The 22,056-nt window shown below is 41.6% G+C and overlaps 4 protein-coding genes across 18 annotated transcripts in view; all 4 read right to left on the bottom strand.

Annotated features, from left to right (window-relative positions):
- Positions 1 to 1,677, bottom strand: part of magi3a (membrane associated guanylate kinase, WW and PDZ domain containing 3a) — a 55,647-nt gene extending 53,970 nt beyond the window's left edge. Inside the window, exon 1 of one of the 2 annotated variants that reach the window (XM_061303288.1) lies at positions 551 to 1,677. In XM_061303288.1, coding sequence (XP_061159272.1) covers positions 551 to 857 — 307 coding nt within the window. In that variant the 5' untranslated portion in view covers positions 858 to 1,677. The remainder of the gene's footprint in view (positions 1 to 550) is intronic. The other variant, XM_061303297.1, reaches the window with a different exon arrangement.
- Positions 1,678 to 3,221: 1,544 nt separating this feature from the next.
- On the bottom strand, positions 3,222 to 10,007 carry tmem269 (transmembrane protein 269). 4 transcript variants are annotated; one of them, XM_061303355.1, is made up of 7 exons: positions 9,867 to 10,007; positions 9,373 to 9,429; positions 7,269 to 7,416; positions 7,073 to 7,170; positions 5,753 to 5,896; positions 5,208 to 5,411; positions 3,222 to 4,912 (listed from the first exon to the last, which is right to left on the bottom strand). In XM_061303355.1, the coding sequence occupies exons 2-7, from the start codon at positions 9,395 to 9,397 to the stop codon at positions 4,803 to 4,805; spliced, it is 729 nt and encodes a 242-aa protein (XP_061159339.1). In that variant the 5' UTR covers positions 9,398 to 9,429; positions 9,867 to 10,007; the 3' UTR covers positions 3,222 to 4,802. The 4 variants fall into 4 exon arrangements, with proteins under 4 accessions (XP_061159339.1, XP_061159330.1, XP_061159347.1 ...); XM_061303346.1 differs by having other exon boundaries at positions 9,721 to 9,935; XM_061303363.1 differs by having other exon boundaries at positions 8,822 to 9,933.
- Positions 7,529 to 14,436, bottom strand: LOC133170409 (uncharacterized). The gene is made up of 12 exons (XM_061303325.1): positions 13,462 to 14,436; positions 13,360 to 13,387; positions 13,243 to 13,270; positions 13,115 to 13,147; positions 12,880 to 13,051; positions 12,617 to 12,720; positions 12,364 to 12,535; positions 12,181 to 12,284; positions 11,787 to 11,970; positions 11,593 to 11,699; positions 11,309 to 11,483; positions 7,529 to 11,136 (listed from the first exon to the last, which is right to left on the bottom strand). Exons 2-12 carry the CDS (start codon positions 13,372 to 13,374, stop codon positions 11,028 to 11,030), a joined length of 1,203 nt encoding a protein of 400 aa, XP_061159309.1. The 5' UTR covers positions 13,375 to 13,387; positions 13,462 to 14,436; the 3' UTR covers positions 7,529 to 11,027.
- A 72-nt stretch (positions 14,437 to 14,508) lies between these two features.
- hspg2 (heparan sulfate proteoglycan 2) overlaps positions 14,509 to 22,056 on the bottom strand; it is a 61,319-nt gene continuing 53,771 nt past the window's right edge. For 7 of the 11 annotated variants that reach the window (XM_061303189.1, XM_061303196.1, XM_061303257.1 and 4 more), the window contains 18 exons: positions 21,868 to 21,952; positions 21,635 to 21,779; positions 21,456 to 21,558; positions 21,277 to 21,386; positions 21,100 to 21,208; positions 20,926 to 21,024; positions 20,611 to 20,832; positions 20,145 to 20,389; positions 19,882 to 20,053; positions 19,389 to 19,511; positions 19,097 to 19,153; positions 18,168 to 18,243; positions 18,001 to 18,079; positions 17,763 to 17,810; positions 17,468 to 17,538; positions 17,304 to 17,387; positions 17,059 to 17,162; positions 14,509 to 16,530 (listed from right to left, as the gene is read on the bottom strand). In XM_061303189.1, the coding sequence (XP_061159173.1) occupies positions 16,358 to 16,530; positions 17,059 to 17,162; positions 17,304 to 17,387; positions 17,468 to 17,538; positions 17,763 to 17,810; positions 18,001 to 18,079; positions 18,168 to 18,243; positions 19,097 to 19,153; positions 19,389 to 19,511; positions 19,882 to 20,053; positions 20,145 to 20,389; positions 20,611 to 20,832; positions 20,926 to 21,024; positions 21,100 to 21,208; positions 21,277 to 21,386; positions 21,456 to 21,558; positions 21,635 to 21,779; positions 21,868 to 21,952 (2,105 nt within the window). In that variant the 3' untranslated portion in view covers positions 14,509 to 16,357. The remainder of the gene's footprint in view (positions 16,531 to 17,058; positions 17,163 to 17,303; positions 17,388 to 17,467; positions 17,539 to 17,762; positions 17,811 to 18,000; positions 18,080 to 18,167; positions 18,244 to 19,096; positions 19,154 to 19,388; positions 19,512 to 19,881; positions 20,054 to 20,144; positions 20,390 to 20,610; positions 20,833 to 20,925; positions 21,025 to 21,099; positions 21,209 to 21,276; positions 21,387 to 21,455; positions 21,559 to 21,634; positions 21,780 to 21,867; positions 21,953 to 22,056) is intronic. The other 4 variants (XM_061303214.1, XM_061303248.1, XM_061303276.1 and 1 more) reach the window with 2 other exon arrangements.

The following is a 22,056-nucleotide window of genomic DNA, read 5'->3' as shown; positions in this document are numbered from 1 at the left end:
CAACACCACTGACATGACAAATAGCTCACATGTACATCAACATTCAACGCTCAGTCAGTGTGTTTCCATGAAAATTGAAATGCTGTACAAGGATCACTCTTATTTTGGGTTTATATTTTTGTATCCGCCTCTACAGTAGAACATGCCTGCATCTCACTGCACGTCACTGAAGATAACGGAATGAGACTCATCTTGTATTTTGGGGGATTCATGTCCTTTCAATTCATATCAATAGGGAACTGAGTGTGGCACGGAATGAAATCAAACTCAGACGTCAAGGTTTAAACAGTGCCGCGTGAGTGCGTCTCCACGCAGCTCGGAATCATCTCAATAGCAATGTTCGTGCATGGATGCGAAGAAGATTACAAAATGAGTTCAGACAAAGGTCGGCGAGCTGATGTGGCAGTGCTGCCAGATGTAGCCTCGCTCTCTCACATGCACGCGCGTGATCGGGAGCGTACTGCAGCAAAAACAGCTGCTGAAAACATGGAAGTGACCTTTAGCTTCCGAACTCACACACACGCACACACACATCAAAAGGCGCACACACCTGGTTTGACTGTCTTCAGGCGGATGGGCTCTCGGAAGTGGCGGATGACAGCCAACGTGTCCCGGTGAGTGAGTCCGCTCACCGGGGTGCCGTTGACCTCCAGGAGCACCTCGCCGCTGCCAGGGAGTCTTCCGGCGTGACACACCATTGCCTCGGCTGCAATGTGGCCGAGATAGGGGAACTCCCCCTGCTCGGCGCCGCCACGCACCTCCACCACCGTGACCAGGTCGCCGGATCCCCCCCACGATACAGCGCACTCCTGGACTTTCGCCGACCAATGCTTCTTCTTTTTGAGCGTCTTGGACATTGTTGGATGCTCTTTTTGCAGTCCGAACACGATCGTCCTTGAAGGCGGCTGGTGGTGCTAAGACGCAGTGACGCACCGGGGAATCATTGCAGATTGTACAAGTCAAATGTCATATTCCACTTCGATGATAAGTGGTCTCTTGCACATGGAAGGTGGTCGGTCGCTCCACTGGATCACTTGCGCATCACTTCTTTGCATGCGAGGCCAACCGGCTGCGTCAGTGTCGCATAGAGACGGAAAGTGTCGTTTCGGGTACTGGGGTGTCTCAACCCCACACCCCCTTCTTGTGCACTCACGAAATACAACTGGGCCGTCGCTTTTTTTTTTTTCCTCGGTTGAACTCCAATATAACCGTGCAAAGTGCACTTAGCGAGTGCCCGGTAGTTCTCCTCGTTTCAAACGCGATCACCCCAAAAATCAGGAATTCGTCGGCCAAGTTGATGAAATTGCAGTCAAAACACGGATCACCGTATCAGCTGTTTGTTTCGCAGCTCGATCCAAACAGACTGGATATGCAACTTTACGCCGCGCACCTGTCCTTGTCTGGTGCCCTCCTCCTCCGCGGTGACATCAGCAACGCAGTCCTTGGAAACGGAAAAACATACCTGTCCCTCCTCTCAGACAAGGGAGGATTGCGCTCTTTTCTTTCCCAGGCGTTCATCCATGTGTTCAACGCTCGGCGACTGCACGACTCCTCAACATGCACTGAACATTTTGTACGAAACAAAACATTCATGGGAACACGCACGGGCCATGATCCGATTATACTTCATAACTTTTTCCCCCCCCCACCAGCCTTGTTCCGTGTAGCATTGTGATTAGAGGCTCTTCTGTCCAATCAGCAGTCAGGGGTGGGAGTCGAAGGCGAATGGTTCAACCAATGACGAGGAGAAGAAGGCGGGACTTTTGTGACATATTTTTAGGCGTTTTGTTACTCTGTGACAAACGAGGCTAAGTTGCCGCGGGGAAATGTGTATTTGCGTTTGAGTAATGACAGATAAGGTTTACACATAATCGCTGAGGAATCGGCAAAGTGACCAATAGAGTCTTGCATGACGTGTTGCAATTTTATGCCATCAGTAGCGTTTAGAGTTTATGAGCGTTCTTTTTCCTATGAAAGCCTGCCCTCTTGTGGTTACAAGTGGATATTACAATCACCGGACTTCATTGATACATTGATCAATGATGGGAAGTACTGAAATATAAATACATACGTTACTACTGATTGTGACCAATTTACGTCGTTTTTTTTGTTTTATTGGTCTCGAATCCTGGGTATTTTATCTATTTACATGTATTGTTCATTGCTCTGCTTTAATATTTTTTTTACTATCTGTACAATACTTGAAACAAAAAAAAAATATTTCAAAATACATTCTTTGCTTATACTTTGTACTACTTGCTTTGTCAAAACAGGCTTGTTTTATTGTTTTTGGTAGGGTTTGAAATTAGGGTTAGCGTTCCAATGATGGTTAGGTTTTTTAAAGTAGGCTTTAGGATGGTCACACAGAGTTTCAACGTAGGTTTAGTGTTTCAAATTAAGATTTATGTTGGTTAGTCTAATCCTGTCTGCTAATCCTCGTGGTTTTGTTTGCAGGAGTTCGTGCTATTTTAGCTAATCTTTGTCCACTATGTGAGGCAGCAAGTTTGCCCAGTGACAATTTATGACAAACGAGTGACATTATCTGCTCAGGGTCACACAAGAGCTGAACTTATCCCACTGCCAATATTAATAACAAAATCTTCTGTTTGCTGAGCTGCCATTCTTAACACCTACTTATTGGGTGCTCATTTCCTCTTCAAGTGCTCAGAGGCCTAGTGGTGGAGTGTCCGCCCTGAGACTGGAAGGTTGTGGGTTCAAACCCCGGCCGGGTCATACCAAAGACTATAAAAATGGGACCCATTGCCTCCTTGCTTGGCACTGAGCATTAAGGGTTGGAATTGGGGTGTTAGATCGCCAAATGATTCCGAGCGCGGCACCGATGCTGCTCACTGCTCCCCTCTCCCCCAGGGGGTGGATCAAAATCACATGGGGATGGGTTAAATACAGAGGACAAATTTCACCACACCCAGATGTGTGTGTGATGATCATTGGGACTTTAACTTTTAACTTTAAGTCAACCCCATTCCATCTGTGTTACTATTTGTGCATTGTGACTGATGGCAGATCCCTGTGACCTTTAACAGATCAGTATAGAAAATGAATGTACAGATATTGCCTGAGTGCATTTGGTTACAGTTCACACATTACAATACATACATTCCCATTGCGTGAATTTGCTGATACAGTGGTGTACTTTTCTGGCATTCAAATCAACGACTAGATTCTACAAGATTCTGCAGATTAATCACAATAGTCACCTATTGTATTTGGGTACTTTCTTTTTAATTATGTTTTGCAGTATCAGCCACTTCTGCAGATGGATTAAAACATGAGTTTGCAACAGTGTAACAACAGTACAACAAAAGCTATATCAATTAATAATCAGGAAAATACAATATGGTTCAGTCATTTAAAAGTTCTTGTTGAACTTTTAACTCTAAAACCTTCATGAATAAATGTGGTTATACTTGTATTTATAATCTGTACTAAATGCAATTTATTTGGTTTACAAGCATCTGTCTACAATTTAAACAATGTATTGACCAACAGCAAACAATGTTGCATGGCAAAGTGCCATATGTATATTTTACTTTTCAAATTATGTCAGACAACATCCACATAAATGTAAATAATAAATACATCTATGGAAATTCTATTGTAAAAGATTTATCTATAAAGCCATCAACAAGACAGAACAGTGTGAGTAACCCAAGTCACAACCGTTTGAGTGAATATTTTTTTTGTGTTTCAAAGGTTTCAAGAGAAAATTCAGCACGAATGAAGTTGACTGAAGCCTTCCACAAAGCAATGTGAAGGATAAACCTTGAAACTTGAATAGTGTAGTGGAATGAAGTCAGGTAGCCTGTTGCTGTTTTTTGTTTTTTTTAGCATCAAGTTTCTGATCAGTTCACTCTCTCTTCAAATGTCACTCATAATAAAAACAAATACTGAATACTGTCCAGTAGACGTCAAAGAGTGTGTCATTCGAACAATCCAGTGTGGATTTACAGTTCAGAATCCTCCTAAAACAGAGGCTACAAGAAATCTAAATTTTGCATGTCCCTAAATCACTGCTGGCAGGGGAGAAAGCAATTCACTTCCAGTAAGACAAAAAAAAAAAAAACAGATGCGAGAATGTTGACATCCGACGTTTCAATTTCGAAAAAAAACAAAACACATTGTCATATTAATCAAAACTGCCATGACTTGACTGTTGAAAAATAAAACTCTAAATAAAAACATTTACTTTATGTGTTACTTGTGTAGGCTGGGGCCGTTATGAGTGCGCAACAAATGTTCAAGTCATGCCTTCTTTCTCTAATTGGTTGTTTTACCTCGGGTGTGGTGGTTTATTACTAGCCGCAACAGAGGCACCTGACTCAGATGCTAGATTTTTTTTTTGATTTTATTTTTTAGATTTTTTGCCGTTTACGTCTGTAATAAAGATAGCTTTGATGAATGTGATTTTTCTACTTTAAGCGAACCATCTTGATGTGAATACTGTACACATCCATCAATAAAAGTGTACCTATGATGAAAATGACAGGCATCTCTCATCTTGTAAGTGGGAGAACTTGCACAATTGGTAGCTGACTAAATACTTTTTTGCCCCACTGTACATCTAAAATTTCAAAACTTTTCTTATTCACCTTGAGTGAGAACCACAAGTTACTCCCATCAGGACACAGTTGTTCTCTTCTGGATTCTTTCCCCACGATGCATCACATCCAACAATTAAAAGTAAGTGGTAGTGCTAAATACTGCAGTGTTTGTGGGAAATGAGCTTCTTGGATCCTCCATAGCAGCGAGTAGTAGTCTGGAAGTGGCCAACATTCTCGCTTTTACACTTTACTGCTCCAAAGGTATGTAGGGAACAAAATATAGGAGATACACCACAGTAGGTAGTACACACAAGGGAGGAGGAAGAACGAGCAGAGCAACATGACCACTCCTAAATTGGGAAATGAAAGGCAGGAGGTGGGGGGGGGGGGGGGGGAGATGCAAATTTTAGTTAAGAGAGGATAGTTAAGATCATACTCAAGAAAGGTATCAAGTGAATGTCAAAGCAACGGAGCACAGACTGATACAACACATTCCCCATATGCTAAATCAATTTTTTATATTTTAAACAGAGCAGTAATTCATTTGCAAAATTGTGTGTAAAAACTCCCTCCTTATTCTTATTGCACTATTTTAAGAGTTACTCACAATGCATTAAAAGGCCTTAGCAATGAGACAAAACTTACCTCCAGCATAGACAACTTTCTTCCAGGCTTGGGACTCCAACACTTGGTCGTGAGGGTAGAAGATGTGACTACTAATCATGAAGGGGATCATGGCCACAGCGATGATTCGCAGCATGGTCGTGTTGTTGCCCGACAGCAGTGAGACGCTAGCTAGGAAGCCCGAGGAGTAGATGCAGGGCAGTCCGCGATACATGAATGGGATCCCTGCAGACCAAGAAGAGCAAGTCTCAAGTGTAGGGATTCGCAAACGTGGGAGAACCTCAGCATCTTCATCTCTGCCAATGCAGCTCTCGGACTGTTAAGATCTGGCATTTAAAGTATTCCACCCTTTCTATTGCTTCTCCCAGTTGCCTTGCTCCTTCACCCGTCTTATTCCTGCGCATATATTCTGTGCAGCTAATCTTATCTGATCTCATTTCCACCTGCTCCACAATGCTATGTGCATTCCAGTCTCATCTCATCTGTCAGCCTATCCATAACATCCTCAAAAAAGAAGAGGAGCACATTTGCCCTCTCTTCTCCTTCAGATATCACATATGACTCACCACTGGAGAAGAAACAGAGGCGAATAAAAACCGAGAGGACGTAACACATGCACAGGATGTTATCCAACAGGGCAGGTGTCCTCAGGAGCAGGGATGTGGCGATCCCAAATGTCGTGAAATCTGCAAAGTCATCCAGCTTTGCACCTTGAGAGAAACAAAAGAGGGACAAAAGTGAACTGAATGAAACAATTGTTGCTATTTCTTGAACAAAATGTTCTGCGCGGTCATCCGCAATGTGGGAATTTCAGAGTCAGCGGCCATTCAGCAAACAAAATTAACCCGTGGGCTTGTCCCTTTTATCTCTCAGGAGAAGCGAGTGTGCATTTGAGCAGACGAGGAAGAGGTGAGTCGGGGCCGCAGCTGGAATGAATGAGGCGGCATTCCGAAAGCCCAGGGTCAACCATTTTAGCAATTTCAAATATGCGCGGAAAACAAAGCAATGGGATAAGATGAACAATTGAGAGGCGATGCGGTGGAATTAGTCGACCTAATCACAAAATTCATTTGACAAAATACGTGACGGGCAAAACAACATTCACCTGCAAAGTCATGCAGAAAAACACAGCAGACGAAAAGGTCCCTGACTTGCGCAGCCGACAACGGATGATGCACCTCGGAGCTATTTTGGGCTTTTGGTTATTGTGACTCGTGAGAGGTTGACTGAAGTGCTGAGCTTTTAAAATGAGAAAATTCCAAGCTTGTCGCATGTGAGGGGAAAGGTATGAAGATGCATGTTTTTTTGTGGCTCCCTAGATTCTCTCATTGTTTCCACGCCGGCGGGTATACATTCACGAGGTTGAGTATTCAAAAATGTCAAATTTGGATTGTATCTTTCATTTTACGTGCTTTGGAGTGTTTCTTTCTCAACAAGTGCAGGCTTGTTTACCGTGTATTAAACCATATTTTCACAAAAACATTCACAAAAATGCTCATAAGGCAGAAATACACCACATTAATCTCACATTTCTCCAAGGCATTGAAAAAGTGATGAACTTTCTTTCATTGAACTTGTCATACAGCACTCACATAACCAGATACGTTAACCTCAATGATTCCACCTTATAAAGAACCTTCTGTTTAAACCTGGACGTGAATGTGCATTGCATTATTCAAAAGCAATAGGCATTCTTTCTCATTGCTCCTTCTGCATTAATGACTTGGCAAAACAATCCAAATGATTCATCAGCTTAGTCTCCATTAGCAGGGAACTTTGTGTTTTGCCAAACTGAAAAGTCCAACAAAGCGCTGAGCAGAGAGCCTGGCCAATGCTCCATTTGAAGTTGATCTTTGGCAATCTATCGACGTCAACACTCCACATACCCAGGGCGGAACAGGCGCCAAGCCGCCTGGCAACAGCTCCATCTGCCAAATCCAGCAGGTACCCAATCAGAATCAGCCAACATGCTGCGTGATGCTGCCTGAACAAAAGAGGGAGCAACATGCAAGAGGATATGTGAATGTTCCAAAGAGTCCAGCAATTCATTCGATTATTATTATTGGAGATGTGCCGACTCACCCATCAAGACTGCTGAGGATGGAGGCCATGCCCATGAGCATGTTGGCAACGGAGAGGGCGTTAGCAGCATTTCTACGAGCAAACTCCTTGATCTGTAGTCCCAGGGCTTGATCACTGACAAACAACTTGTTGGTGCACTGGAAGAGACCTGCCAGCATTTTACAGCAGCAGTTAGAAGCCATCTTGGTGAACGTGGAAGACTAAAGTTAAAACCGACTATGCCGGCTGACCTTAGTGTGTTTAAACTATTTCGCCCAGGCCGAGCCGAAGCTCAGCAGTGAAAAGTAAGATTTTTTTTTTTTTTTTCTACTAGAAAATAAATGTCACGCTGTATAAAACCGAGCATCACTTAAGATGTGTGTTTATTGGGTGGACACTGACCGTACAGTATGCGTCCATTTTGGGATCACTATAACGTTTTCTTTTTTGACAAATGTGCAGTCAAACATGATCAAGTGGCTCGCCCAAAAATAGATCATGCACACGCCACTGAAAAAAAACTTGTTTGATTTTACACCAAACATGTAGGTTGCACATGATTAACACATGGGAAACAAACTTGTATTTTTCTAATACAGTTTTGAAATGGGGAAAATTATGTTAACTTATCTCATTTTAATCATGTGCAACTGTAGCATGATCAAATCCATTCCAAACTTATCCTCACAAGGGTTGCGGGTGTGTTAAAGCCTAAACCACCTGATTTTGGCGGGGTACACCTTGAACTGGTCACCGGCCAATTGCAGGGCACAAACAGACAAACGACCATTCACACCTACGGACGAATTAGAGTCTTCAATATAGGAAACCTGAGCAACGGGAGAAAACCCAAACGGGCAGGGGGGGGGGGGGGGGGGGGGACATGCAAACACACAAGAAAGCCAGAGCCCAGATTTGAACCCACGACCTGTGCAATGTGAGGTGAATGTGCTAATTGGTTGTCCACCGTGCTGACATTTAAACAAATTCAGGATTTATTTATTTTTCAGCACACACACACATACGCATGCGCATGCCCACACACACACAAACATTGAGGTAACTAAATTTAGGTAGCTACAGTGACAGTGTAAATTGCAACAACTGTATTGACACATACCAGACGTGAGATCAATTTGTCTGCTCGCGCCAATCAAAAGTGGTGACCTCGGACAATGTGGCAGCAGCTAATGGATCTAGTCTATTGACAAATGTCTGTGAAGCATCGATTTTAAAGTAGAAAAAGCTTTCCTGCGTCGGTTCAGTGTCTAATATGTCTGCTTTTTAACTTAATTTTGAAGTCGTGTTACAATGACACAAAAGTTGGTATTACTGGTTATAATAACAGCTCATCAACATCAAGTCAGCCAGATGGAACAAAAGCTGACACCAGTTTACACTGGCCAAAAGAACTGTCTTTGCCCCATAAATAAATGTTCTCAATCGATTTTCTTTTTAAAGCGCTTTCTCTCATGTCATAGTACCATCCAAGACAGTGTGCTCAGATCATGACTTCAAAATTTACAATATAGATTTAAATGTTGCATTATAGCAACCCGTATATCAAGTTTCACCCTGAATTTCGTGTGATTCCAAAGGCGGGGCAGTTCAAGAGACTCTTCATCTGAAAGAAAACAGTGAATGAGACAAGAGCACACAGCCAAGAAATAGTTTTTAACTGACAGCATGCTTTTAACTTTACTGGATTGAATTTTGGGATAAAAATGTCACATTTTGAAATACACTCGAAATAATTTCGGGCAAAGACTACAAACAGATTCAGCGAACTTTGTCTCTACATCTGAATTGCTGCGTAATGAGTGCAAATAGTCCCATGTTGCATAACCCTACTAAGTTACCTAGTAAAAAAAAGGGGGGTGCAAAAAAACAACAGGAATAATCATAATCATTTAAAAAACCGAAACCATTACATAAAGTTTACTGCAGCTAATACAACGGCAACACGCAAATGCAAGGCTATACAATTCACGGATTACATCACAAATACATGCAGATTTAATAACTCCCATCCCATTTTATTCAGTTCAACCATATCAAATCCCCAGATTGGCTAGACGAGAGCACACTAATCGAGATTAGATTCATGAATAATCACTGGACCTACCGGAAGATGGTGTCAACAGGATCATGACTTTCCCCGAATCACAGCAGCTGAAAGACACTGTGACAAGTAATAATAATATAATAAGATGGCACCAAGTATTCGACTTTTTTGCTGGACCCAAACTGTTTTTAAAATAATTCCCATCTGGCTGAACACCAACTGCGTCATTTCAACGCTTCTCCAAATATTTGCCACTCGCTGCATTTGCGCCAACCATTTTAGAATTCCACTCATGTGCAAATATAAATCATCTAAGGGGCGCGATTGCGTCACAAGCAATAGAATCCCTTTTCACTTTCAAAATGACATTTTACCTGAATGTGAGATTATCATTTTATAGCACCTTACCTGGAATGGATGCAACGGAGTAGAGAATGTAGCCACACAAATTAAGGAACTGTGCGTTTTTTTCTCTAGGTTTACCGTCAGCTTACTATTTTGTCTCCTTAGGTTGTAACTTTTTATTCTGTCAGCGGCATCAGTAGCACGTTTACCTGTCAACGTTGCAGAAGCGTCACCTACGCAGTCTTTTAAAGACCAAGGCGCAAAAAGGCTGGAATATTCCACCGGAGGTGACGCGTTCGGGGCTTCTACTCGTTTCCGTTATGCTGTCATGCTCTCCTCGGATGGTCAGCGCTCGCTGACAGAGCGTGCAAGAATGTGCGTGGAGCAGGACAAGTGCAAAACGGAATTTCACAGGTTTTAAAAGAAGAAGAAATACTGCGGTGGCTAATACAATAATTCATATGCAGGAATATATCAGGTTATATTGAATAGATTTTTGTCTCATGCCTCTGCTCAGCTCATTCCTCCCTATATTTAAAAAAAAAAAAAAAAAAGCACACAAGTAGGAATTGTTACCATGGCAGCTATAGTAGGAAGTGACGGACGTCTCTTTTTCAAAAAAAAAAAATTCTAAAGCGCGTACGATAGAATAAGAGAATTGTGTTTTTCACTTAATCAATCAACCAGAAGATCTGTTTATGAAATTTGTGCAGCAAATACATCGCCAAATTGAAATACTGCCCACGTTCACGGGAATAAAGACGTAAAGTCAACATTCTTTCAAATGGCACAATGTGCTTTTATGTTTGCTGTGAATTATCAATATATAATAGACACTTGATCCACTGACCTTTGCGCATCCATGCAGACGTGACATGGGATTTCATTTTTTTGCCACAATAACGATAAAACATAACACAAAAGGCTCATTTGTGGCCATGAAATTTATACAATGTGTGCACAAAATACTCATTTGTGGGAAAATTCCTTTCTTGCAGTATACCAAAGCGTCATGGCAACGCAATATGAATAATCCTCGCTAGGTGTCGCTAAATAGTCACACGCAGACGCAACACAGCTTGTCACAAGAACAATGTTTGATTAAATAGTTGTACTAGATTTAATTTATACCGAATAAAAAAATCATTCTCTCAAGTGTAAGACCTTTTCAAATTGTAAGTGTGCTTTAGTTTTTTCATAGATTCCAGAGTTCCAGACAGCCCCCATTCTCAGTGAATCACATCAATAAGACTGCCTTGCATTGTGGACACATTAAATATTATTGTTTGTACTAGTGACACCATTTAAAGAATCCCAAAACAAGAATTAGTGAGAGCTGATGATGTCCTTATGAATACAAGACTGCTCATTCAGGCGCAGAAATCTGGTGGGCAGGTGAATCTGACCTTATAGTCTTCACATTGTTTCTCACCAGGCTGATCATCATTCACACATGCAAAGCCTTGAGTAGCATCATACCTGTAAAAAAAAAAAAAATGTAGACAAGCAAGAACAAGTTTGGTTGGAAATTGCAATCGTACTCCTTTGATTTATCACCTCAACTATATTAGATTCTTGCACATCTCTTAAAGTTACAAATTTACTTCAGGTAGCATAAACATGAGTTTTTGTCATCGTTTGGTCTGCTCACATTTGAAATACATCACCAGTCTTGTGTGCTGGGATGCCAGATACTGTCATCGCCTCCACTGCTACAGGTTGAGCGCAGATGACTCCAGCAGTGTTCAGCCTCTGCACCTTGACGAGAGTCTCGTAATCACCACCATTGGTGGGATTATCTAGGTCGAACCAATCGGTTCTGCAAACTGTCAATAAAAAAAAAAAAGATTTGTAAAAAGTGTTATTTTTTTATCTTTGAATCTTGGCTTATAAAAACAAACATAAAAATAGACACAATAGCAAAAAAGAACTTACTCCGACAGAAATCTGAGGGACATGTCAGCAATACTTCATAATCCTCACATTGTTTACTACTCTTCTGATTCTCATTGATGCAGGCAAAGCCAAAAGTGACATCATAGCTAGAATTGGGGGGGGGGGGGGGAGCATGAGTCAAACTGAGCACTACGTTATTTGTTTTTTTGTTTAAATTCTAATAAAGGACTCACGAGAGAAAGATGTCCCCAGTGTGTTTAGAAGGCAAGCCGCTTATTGTCCTGGCCTCTATTTGGATTGGATTTTTGCAGACCTGACCGGGGTAAGTCTTCATCAGTTGATACAAGGACTCCACATCGCCCACGTCTGATTGGTCATTGTCGCTACTGAGCCATCGTGTACGGCACTCCTGAAACGCTGAGACATGAATCGATTGTGAGCATGAAGCTCATGAGTAGAACATGAAATTCAAGCCACGTTGCTACCATAACAAACTTCTATTATTAATTCCTAACTTCATTACAGTATTACAAATTGTCAGAAAAAAATGTTTTGCTGATATTATGATGTGACTTATTTTGAAGAATGTGATCTTCATTTTTTGTGTGCAGAAGAAGCATGACCTACCTTGACAGAAATCTTTAGGACATGTAAATCTGACCTTGTAGTCTTCACAGCTCTTGTCAACCTGATCTGCATTCAAACATGCGAATCCATACATAGCGTCTAGGCTGTAAATAAAAAAGATGGCGTGAAGCAAGAGATGTGCCTCTGACGTCCTTACGCTGCATCCTCTGACAATGATCTCACTTTAAAAATGTCTCTGGTGTACTGGAGGCAAAGTCTGTGGAAACGGTTTGGGCTTGAATGGCTATTGGCTGGGGGCAGATCTCTCCGGGAAACTTGCGGAGGAGGTCACTCAGGAGCTCAAAATCTCCATGCCCTTCGGGGTCGTCCAGGTCAAACCACTTTGTCTGGCACTCTGTTGGAATTAGAACCACAAAAACCCATCAAATTGTATAATTACTTCTAATTTACTTCATTGATTTTCTTCTTTACAAACCTGAACAGAACTCTCCGGAACAGGTGAACTTGACCTTATAATCTTCACATGGACTCCATGATTGCTCACTGTTGAGGCACAAAAGGCCCTCGGCTGCATTGTGGCTGCGAACAACATAATCAAATCGGAGAAGAAGTGCAGTGTTATTTTATTTTATTCTAATGATTGTAATTTGGGAGTTTAGAACGGTACTGCATCAGTAACTTGATCATTTTGAGTTTCATGTGGCCAATTCCCAAAAGGAAATATAAAAATGGTCATACGTGTGGAAGATGTTCCTTATGTGGTCAGACTTTATCCCAGAAACCGTCTGAGCCTCCATGCCTACTGGATCCGAGCAGATCCTGAGGCCATGTTTCCTTTTCAAATCAGCCAAGAGCTCCGAGTCACCTTCTCTTGAAACATCTCCATTGTCAAACCAGGTGGTCTGGCACGCTGGGGGAAACAAACCACTTTGTATTCTTTGACTTAAACTCACAATATGAACGCAGTACTTACTTTCAAGTGCATGAATGGCAGATAAGTGCAGGTCTGGAGGGAGAGAAGATGGTACATGAATTCAAATGAATATCATTAATTTATTTATTTTTTTAATGTCAACTTTCGATAATCTTTCATTTTGTTACCTGAGAGAAAGAAACAAATTGCAATACTCTGAAAACAAAACAACATTAAACATTACATTAATGTTAAAAGTGAATAGAATCAGGAAGGGGATGGTTAAAAAAATGAAATCAAGTTACCTGAAAGAAAATCATGACTGTGTGCTCGCTGGATTTTCGGAGGGAAAGAATATTAAATTATGAATAATTTGACAAGAAATAAAGAAAAAATGTTTTTCTTACATGCTTCAGCTGCCAATGAGGGACTGGATGTAACGTTCATGATTGCATCCTCTAGATTCCTCATCTGACCAATGGATTTACTCCTGTGGGATTATGTGGAGGGTGGGTGGAGTCTTATCTCAATATAACAGGGACTAATGGCTGAAGTGTGGTTGACCTTCAAGCAGGGAATGTCTTAATTTCCTATTGCTTTAGGATTATAATTGATCACAATATGTCAGGTCACAAAGGCTTGAGGCACCACCCAGTATTCAGGTGTGCCAAAGAATGGTCTGGATATAATATGAACACGGTTGTGCTGGCTTAGTAGAGTTCTGTAAATTCTTTGTTGTGGAATGTAGTAAAAACTACTTTCACCTTTCCAAATTCACCAAATTTCATCACAGTTTGTTGCCTTGAAATTTCGAGTTCATCCAACTTTTTTTCTTTGAACATTATGGAAAAAACATTTGGCCACGCTCGATGCAGGCTACTGTACCATCATCATGCCGTACCATAAAAAGCCAGAATCAACCTCAATCAGCACAATAGCATTTCGAAGGATAGTCGGCAAGATGGTCATACTTGTGAGATGTTATCTGGTCTTAGAAAACCAAACCCCTCAAAAGCTTTGTCTCTCTTATTGCCACGTGGTAACGATTTGTTGCCATGGATTTTGGTCCCTGTAATTCTCTTATGTAAGTGTTTCTTGATCATGATATTGTTATTGAAAATCGTAAATTGAGTTATTATTCTTAATTGTTACGTATCATGTTGCACTAGAAGCAGCAAGCAGTCTGGCTTCCTTTTTGAAAGTTGATCCTACGGTTGTTCAATGTTTGTCACTATTAACAATGCAAGACAATGACGTGTAAAGAGTGAACTGAATTGGGTGTAACCTGCAATCTAACCCTGAATCACATTTCCTAATATGCTTGGGGATAATATTTCCACTGTCCCAGTATCACTGGCACTTGACCTACATCATGTGGGAGCAAATACGGGGTGTCGACAGAATCCGGAAAAATACTGTAGCACCGTCCAAGTGACAAAATAAAGCCAATGATATTAGAAATAGCACGTGAATTTTGTTTTTATTTAAGAAACAAAAAGGGTAGGGGAATACCACTTCAATACTGGGTCATAAGATGTACTGCCTGTAAAATGTTATCAATTGAGCCAAGACATAAAATGTAAAAAAATTAAATAAAATAAACCTTCAAGACTAAAAGTGCACCTTTCATAATGAGAGCAATCCAATGACGGGTTCAAAAACTAAACACATCTGGCTTGACAATGTTTTCATTTAGCAACAATGTTCATATGAAAATCCAGTTTCAGAACTTAGCTTTAAAACATCCTAAACTGGACCACAGCCTGGACTCCATCCTCATATCACATATTCACATTCAAAAAAGACATGGTGTCACTTTGTTGCAATTTTAAACCAAAGTGTAGCCTGATGTTAAAAAAGAACTTTTCTGAGAGGAAATTGGGAAACCTTGAAGGAGCGATACAAGCAAAAGGTGATAACCAGAGTAAGAAAGAAAAAAACAGTGCTGTAAAATTGCAGTGGGAAAGGAGGCAAAGAATAAATATAAATGAAGCAATGCTGTATGTTATCATTGCTTCATTTATATTTATTCTTGTTCTCAGATAAACAATTTAAGCAAAAAAAAAAAAAAGAAAGAAAATTGTGTTGTGTTTATAAGGACCACAGCAACCCCAAAGAACAGGCTGACATTTGGTACTGAAGGGTGCGCCTAAAAAAAAGTCACACATTTTACCCAAGCATCACGAAAACAAACATTTCAAGGCACCGCTGGGCTAACGAGCACTTCCTGTTGAGCAACCCGCGTGGCTTTCGAAACTACATAAAAAATAGGAAACTCCATTTTTGAGATCTACTCAATCAAACAAGGCTGTGGTGCAAACACATACAATAATTTTGCTGTGAAATCAAAGAGCACACACTTGAGTAAATTCAATCTAAGCCATTGTTGTTATTCTGAACAAAAAATATGTATGTCCATCCAAATTAGTCAATCCAGATTGCCTGGTTTGTTGCAAAAAGGCAAATTGTGATGAAATGAACTGTGAAAAGGCACACGCAGCAGACTTCAGCTATCTTGTGTCAGGTAACTTTATTTTACTTGATGGTAGCCATCACCAAATATTGTTGAATTAAAAATAATAGATGTAACCACATGACTGGCATTATTTAGCACCAAGTCTTCTTTTTCTTGTAAAAAAAAAGAACTAAAACAGACACCGAAACCACAAATGCTCCAAAGGTAATGGAAAAACATGATCATTTTTTGTTGTTGTTGTCAATGACTTGAGTTGTGTACTTAAACTGCATGCGGCTGTGTGCTCCGAGCGTGTGCCCCCGTCCCCATAGTAAAACAAATGCACTCACGCCAAACACAAATGACAAAAGAAAGTCTTCGACATCATCAAGTCATAGTAGTATATTGGTGAAAACCTCTGGATAAGCGATGTTAGACGCCAGAACAACTTCTAGGAAGTGCAGTTACGGTTAGTTTGCAAGTCCCCTCCCCCCTCCCCACAATTATAATATATATTCATATGCATATAAATAAAAATTCAGTGCTGTAAAAACTTCTCCAACTCCATAGGATCTGATTTCTCATGGCTAGAACTACTGCTCAAATTATGTAAACTGCATTCTTCCAAAATAAAAAAAAAAATAAAACGGAGGAAGAGGTTGTTAATGTTTTTTTCTGATTTGTTTTGGTTTCCACACCAAGATCTTGTCCTGATTTTTGGTAGCAGCTAAGCACCAAGTTTGTGGAAGTGTGTCAGTCTCTTTGTACGAGTGCGTAAATAAAAATCACTCTACAGTCTGTGTACTGTATGTCAGTATTTGGGAGTTTGTCTTTGTGGTGTGTGCGGTCTATGACGTGCACGGCCGCACGTTGACACTGTGAGCTGCGTGGGTTTGCAGGTCGATGGTCCGGGCCTGCTCATCTTCTGGCCGGCCGTTTATCAGGGACAGGTTCCTCACGCACCCTGTCATTCCAGAGGAAAATTTCCCTGCTGTCATGGCTGCCATGTTTGGAGCTCCGCCTGTCACACAGACAATACACATACAGCCTTGAATGTCTGCTTTGAACCAATCGGCATGTGAAACATCACTTATAGGAATTACGGTAAACTCTTGTGCAATTTATCTATTTATTTATTTATTTATTGTGGGGATTTTGTTGTTTATTTAAGGATGTAATTACACTTTCGGCCACTTGGTGTTGGCACAGAATTGTGCTTTGAAAGAAGCTAAACAAGAAAGTGTCAGGCTTATTTTTTACTGAAAGGATTAGAAGATAGGCCCACTTACTGCGGAAGTCAAAGGGGTAGCCATTTTACGTTGACATTGGTACTAATGAACTTTGATTATTTATTTGCTGAAAACACTGTTTTTCTATATGAAGTGTATTTGAATGTGTTTGTATTCTTTTTAAAGTGTATTTCAAAAAATAAGTGCCATGAATGCTATAGTAACACACTTAGGGAGTATTTAAATCTATATTTATTCAATATTGTGGATTGTGGTGGTGTGGTCGAGAACAAGCTCATTATGGAGGTTCGTCCACTCACCAAGGTAAAGAGGTCCTTTTGTATTGACCATGATGCTTCTTCCCTTTGACTGTCCATGGAGCGCAGCGTCTCCATCGATTTGGATGTAACCATCTTTTCCGGCCCTGCAATGGAAGGGAAACCAACATAAATTGTATCGTCCCCTTCTCACAGGCTTGATTTGTTTGTAGTTCAATTTTTTATTTGGATTTATACATTTTGCTCAACGTTAGTTTGTTGTACATACCAAAAGAAATGGAATCTACCTGACTGCTTTGACTTTGTGCCATTCCCCGTTATTGATGGACTGCCGTGACATGATCTCTGCTTCTCCACTGCCCAACTGGTAACTGGAGATAAATAAAACATCTTTTAGACTTCAAGTCACAGCAACAGAATGAAGTATATTTACAGAACTGCAAGGTCGAACCTGAAAATAAGGTGTCCGTTGCGAATCCCAAGAGTGATAAAGTCCTTGCCTCTGCCGTGTTCCCCATGTTCCTGCAGGTCACATTGTTTAGTGTTTTAAGAGATGATGAAAACAAGCGGAGAACATTGAGAGTTTTTATCATTGCAACATTAACCTTTCATAGAAAAATTCTATTCACGTCATCATCATTGGTGACATGCAAAGATGGCTGTAACCTTCCAAGCCACGTAGTGATGTGTACATATTAGTATGAAAACAGCCAATGTGTCGACTCATGCCAGATAAGAGTGGGTACCTTTTTACTAGCATGCATCTTTCGCAAATTGAGTGTGCCATTGGTTTCCTGAAGGAAATGAAGTGGAAGTTAGAGAAGCAACATGCATTTATACAGACATAGCATTCCCACAGATGAGCCAAGAGGAGAATGCAAAAAGCAGTGCGGTATTGCTGTTGACATCAAAGTGACAAAAACGGCACATTTAATGTTAAAAGAACTACAGCCTTCTCAGAACCAGTCTTAGATCAGGACTTACGACTCCCTGCCACAAGATCAGACCCTCGGAGGAGAGTGTATTGATCTCCAATTCGATCGTCTCCGGCGTGTCAGGTGCGCTGAGGCATAAAAATATGTAAAGATAAATATAATGTTACGTTGAAAAAAAAAAATGTGAGCGTAAAAAAGTGTACACAAACATATTACCGTCTTTGCAAAATGGACTTAGGAAGGGCAATGTATCCGCCGTTGTGAAAATGAGCTGCATACTGATAGGGAGAATCTACATGCCATGGGGAAAGAAAATTACTAATCAATACAGCAATCAAATAACAGGCAAGCTTCTCATTTGTATTGTTTTGGCGCCCTCCAGTGGCAAATATTTGGAGACCTGTTGAGACAGGCTGGGTTAGACAGTGATGGAGAAGGATCACACTCGATTGAGCGGTAGAGAATATTTGTAACATTTACCACAACAAATCGTGAATAAATAAAATAAATTCATGAACAATGTGTCATGACTTCCCTTTAAAAATGTACTCAACGTAACAGGCAGTATGAACACAGTTGGCATCTGCTTTGCATGATCAAATTGACACAATTTAGTCACGGTCAGATCAGTCAGACTCAATATTCACATACTGTACTATTTGCAAATAACAACAGAGATCTGCTGTGCATTCAGAGCAAATGTCATGATCACATGACTTTTCATCTCCGACCACCAAGAATTGTGACTCCATGCAGAAAATAAAACACCCAGCACAGAGTACGTCATTCAAACAATAGTCAGTTGTTAATAGAATAGAAATGCAAACATGGAGAGCATTCAACATTTGGGTTTCAACGTTTTTTTTAGTTGTCGTCAACAGGCAGAACAATGATGTGAGTGATCATCTGAGATGAACTGACAGGACGAAAGGATCAATTAAGGGAATTTTGTGAAATTGAAATAAAAACGCAGGTCCTTTTAGTGCTTAGTACCGATTCCCCCTTCCTCGCATTCCAAAGTGAGTCCCAGTTGGAGTACAGGCGCATGTTTGGTATGTGTCAAGAGGTTATGGGGCCCCTCGACCTCAGACGGGTCCCTGTTAGTCACGGTCAGATCAGTCAGACTCAATATTCACATACTGTACCATTAGCCTCGCTAGCTTCTGAATTCCACGCGGCCTCGGGGAAGCTGGAGATGCGGCCTGTGAGCGCAGGATATACATTGTATATACAGTACGTAAAACTTGAGAGGGGAGTGGCTCAGATAAATTCAATCTAATGGCGATAACTCCCAGAATTCTTCCCAAAACCAAGGAAAGCCACCGATGCGCCACACTGGTGAATGTGAATCATTATAAACCCGACAAAAGTCTTAAACAATGACTGCGCTTCTGTTTTCAAAATGGCGGCAAAAGTACCAAATCATTCAACACTTACTTTCTTCACAGTTGAGGCCTGTGAATTCTGAGCGGCACACGCAGTGTCCGTTGACACAGCTGCCACCATTTTGGCACTCATAGTCCCGCTGGCACACGTCTTTTATGATCTCGCAACGCTCACCTGCAGAGTCACCCGACGATTAAAACATTTTGAGTATATCAAATAAAGCACTTGGAGTACCGTATTTCCTGCACTATAAGGCGCACCGGATTATAAAGCCCATTTTAAAACTTTGTCCGTATATAAGGTGCACCGGATTATAAGGTGCACCTTTAATGAACGGCCCATTTTAAAACTTTGTCCATTGATAAGATATATAGATTTGGCCCGCGGGACGGCCTTTGGACATGCTTGCTGTAGTGGCTCAATATTGGTCCATATATAAGGCGCACCGGATTATAAGGCATTGTCGGCTTTTGAGAACATTTGAGGTTTTTAGGTGCGCCTTATAGTGCGGAAAATATGGTATGTATATGATTTCAGCACGAACCTTCAAATCCATCCCTACAGAGACACTGGTACTCATACTCCGCATTGGGCATACAGTGGCCTCCATTCAAACAAGGCCGCCGATCACATGGGCTCGTATCCACGCACTTGCGGATCGCTCGACTCTCGGTAAAGCTGTAGGACAGATCCAGCTTCTTGTTGTTGATGAAGACCTAAGCAGGAAGTAGGGTTTATTTGTGGTGACATGAATGCAGAAATTGATATAGTGCAGCGGCTCTCTGATTTGGTGTGGCGAGAGCTCACCTCTCCAACGCAGCCCTCAAACATTTGGCTGATATTTGCAGGCTTTGGCAGGATTTCCAGGTTGGGGACACCTCCCAGGAACATTGGAGTGTGGATATTAAGGCCCTGGGCTTTCCCAGGAGAAATCTTCTTTTCCACTGGGCCACGGTCGACTCTGAGGTGACCGTCTCGCATGTTCCGCTCGGCCACAACTCTGTGCCATTGGCCCAAAGAGACTGGTTGTGGACTGCGAAGGATGGCCTGGCCTGAAAATCAAGATGGACACACCAACGTTCGAGTCATTCAAGCTGAGGAGATGTTGACACGATTAATTGTACAATTTAACTAGTATAAAACATAATCTTAACATCATTATTTTGGGGGAAAATATAGTCTATGAAGCTGCTTGTTTTCATTTATCTCTGAACAATGGAAAGCCTTTTTCAACCTCACTGATTAATAAGCATATTTTTCATATTGAGCATACCTGTGCCCAGTTCATATTTGAACTCGACATGTCCGTCCACCATAGAGATGGCCACAAAGTCCTCCACTTTCATCTTCTTCCCTCCGCAGAAGAACATCAGACCATCTCGCTCAATGGGTTTGAATTCCAGTTCAACTCGCAGATCATCGTGGACGTTGGTCAGCGGAGGATAGGAGATGTACGACTCTTCCCCGTCGAACAGCGGAGTGGTTACCAATTCGCCTTGGGAAGACGAGGGAGTCAATTTTGTTGTGTATTTCGAAAGACTACAAGTATAAAAAGTTCAAGCATTGACAGACGGACTTTTTGACTTACCATCCATGCATTTGTTTCCAAATTTGCCCAAGTGGCAGCGACAATCATAGCCCAGACCACTTTGGCGATTAATGCAAGTGGCATCTGGTCCACAGGCCTCTGCGAGACCCAAGTCACAAAAAGGCGTTGTGTACTCGAGTCAGTACCATCGGTCACTTGCTTGTTAGCACGTACCTGAGTGGCAGTGAAGGGACGAGTGATGCTGGCAGTTGCTGCCAGTGAATCCCCGAGGACAGCTGCACGTATACAAGCTGGTGTCCGAGTCCTGGCACCTGCCTCCGTTCTGAAGAGAAAAATGAAAACACTTAGCACAAGTGGTGGAAATTTCATGAAAGCTAGGCGGAAGCTGACCTGGCACGGGCGATTTTTGCAGGTGGGACAGTTGGTAACTCCGGTGGAACTGCGGTCCATATCCTTGAAGATGACCTCCTCACCTTGAATGACCAGCTGGCGAATGCAACCTGCACGTGTCCAAGTAATGGTGAACGTAAAAACCACACAGCTGTACCACACGGAGTTTCAATTCTTACCAACAAAACCAGTCTTGATGCCAGTAGTTTTGTCCAGAGCAGTGTAGTTGGGGTAACCACCCACGTGCAACTCCTCATTCAAATCCAAGCCCTTGAACTTTCCCTGAGAAGAGGAAAAGAGCAGCTTTGAGACACAAATTACACATGTGGAATTTTAGCACGGATGCTAGCCGGGGTACCTGCGAGCTGCCATTGACCGGCTCGCCTCCGTCCACCACGATGTAGCCCAGGGTAAGGTTGCGATACATCTCGACTGTGTGAAATTCTCCCAGTTTGACCGGGTTGGGGTCGCGGATGGTGGCCATGCCCGAACCCACGTCAAACCTACGATGACACAAAGAATGCTCTTGTTGCTGCCACCGCCTCAATCTAAGTTATTAATCGTCAAGATTAATCCATTACAAAAACTGACCTGAACTCTAAACGGCCACCGACGAGGCCGAGAGAAATGAAGTCGGCTCCTGTACTCCTCTTCTGACCGTTATATAGGATCATACCTGTGTGTATGAAAAAATAACATTAAAGAAGTCAAATATAGTAATAAAGCTGGATAAATGTTTTAATTCAAACAGAAATTGCAAAGAAAGAACACGGGAAGGTG

The sequence above is a fragment of the Syngnathus typhle genome, linkage group LG2 (genome assembly GCF_033458585.1).
Source record: "Syngnathus typhle isolate RoL2023-S1 ecotype Sweden linkage group LG2, RoL_Styp_1.0, whole genome shotgun sequence".
NCBI lineage: Eukaryota > Metazoa > Chordata > Actinopteri > Syngnathiformes > Syngnathidae > Syngnathus > Syngnathus typhle.
The sequence above is the reverse complement of the archived record's forward strand: the minus strand, read 5'-3'. Positions and strand labels throughout refer to the sequence as shown.

What these genes read in the sequence shown, in the direction of transcription:
- tmem269 (XM_061303337.1), bottom strand. Translation starts at nt 7,450, where the DNA reads ATGGCTTCTAACTGCTGCTGTAAAATGCTGGCAGGTCTCTTCCAGTGC. An exon ending in TGGCGCCTGTTCCGCCCTGG is followed by an intron (nt 5,897 to 7,072) that starts GTATGTGGAGTG and finishes GTTTCTCTCAAG; the next exon opens with GTGCAAAGCTGGATGACTTT. An exon ending in CCTCTGTTTCTTCTCCAGTG is followed by an intron (nt 5,412 to 5,752) that starts GTGAGTCATATG and finishes CTTGGTCTGCAG; the next exon opens with GGATCCCATTCATGTATCGC.
- LOC133170409 (XM_061303325.1), bottom strand. An exon ending in AATTTGTTTCTTTCTCTCAG is followed by an intron (nt 13,148 to 13,242) that starts GTAACAAAATGA and finishes CTCTCCCTCCAG; the next exon opens with ACCTGCACTTATCTGCCATT. An exon ending in TGCCATTCATGCACTTGAAA is followed by an intron (nt 13,052 to 13,114) that starts GTAAGTACTGCG and finishes TGTTTCCCCCAG; the next exon opens with CGTGCCAGACCACCTGGTTT.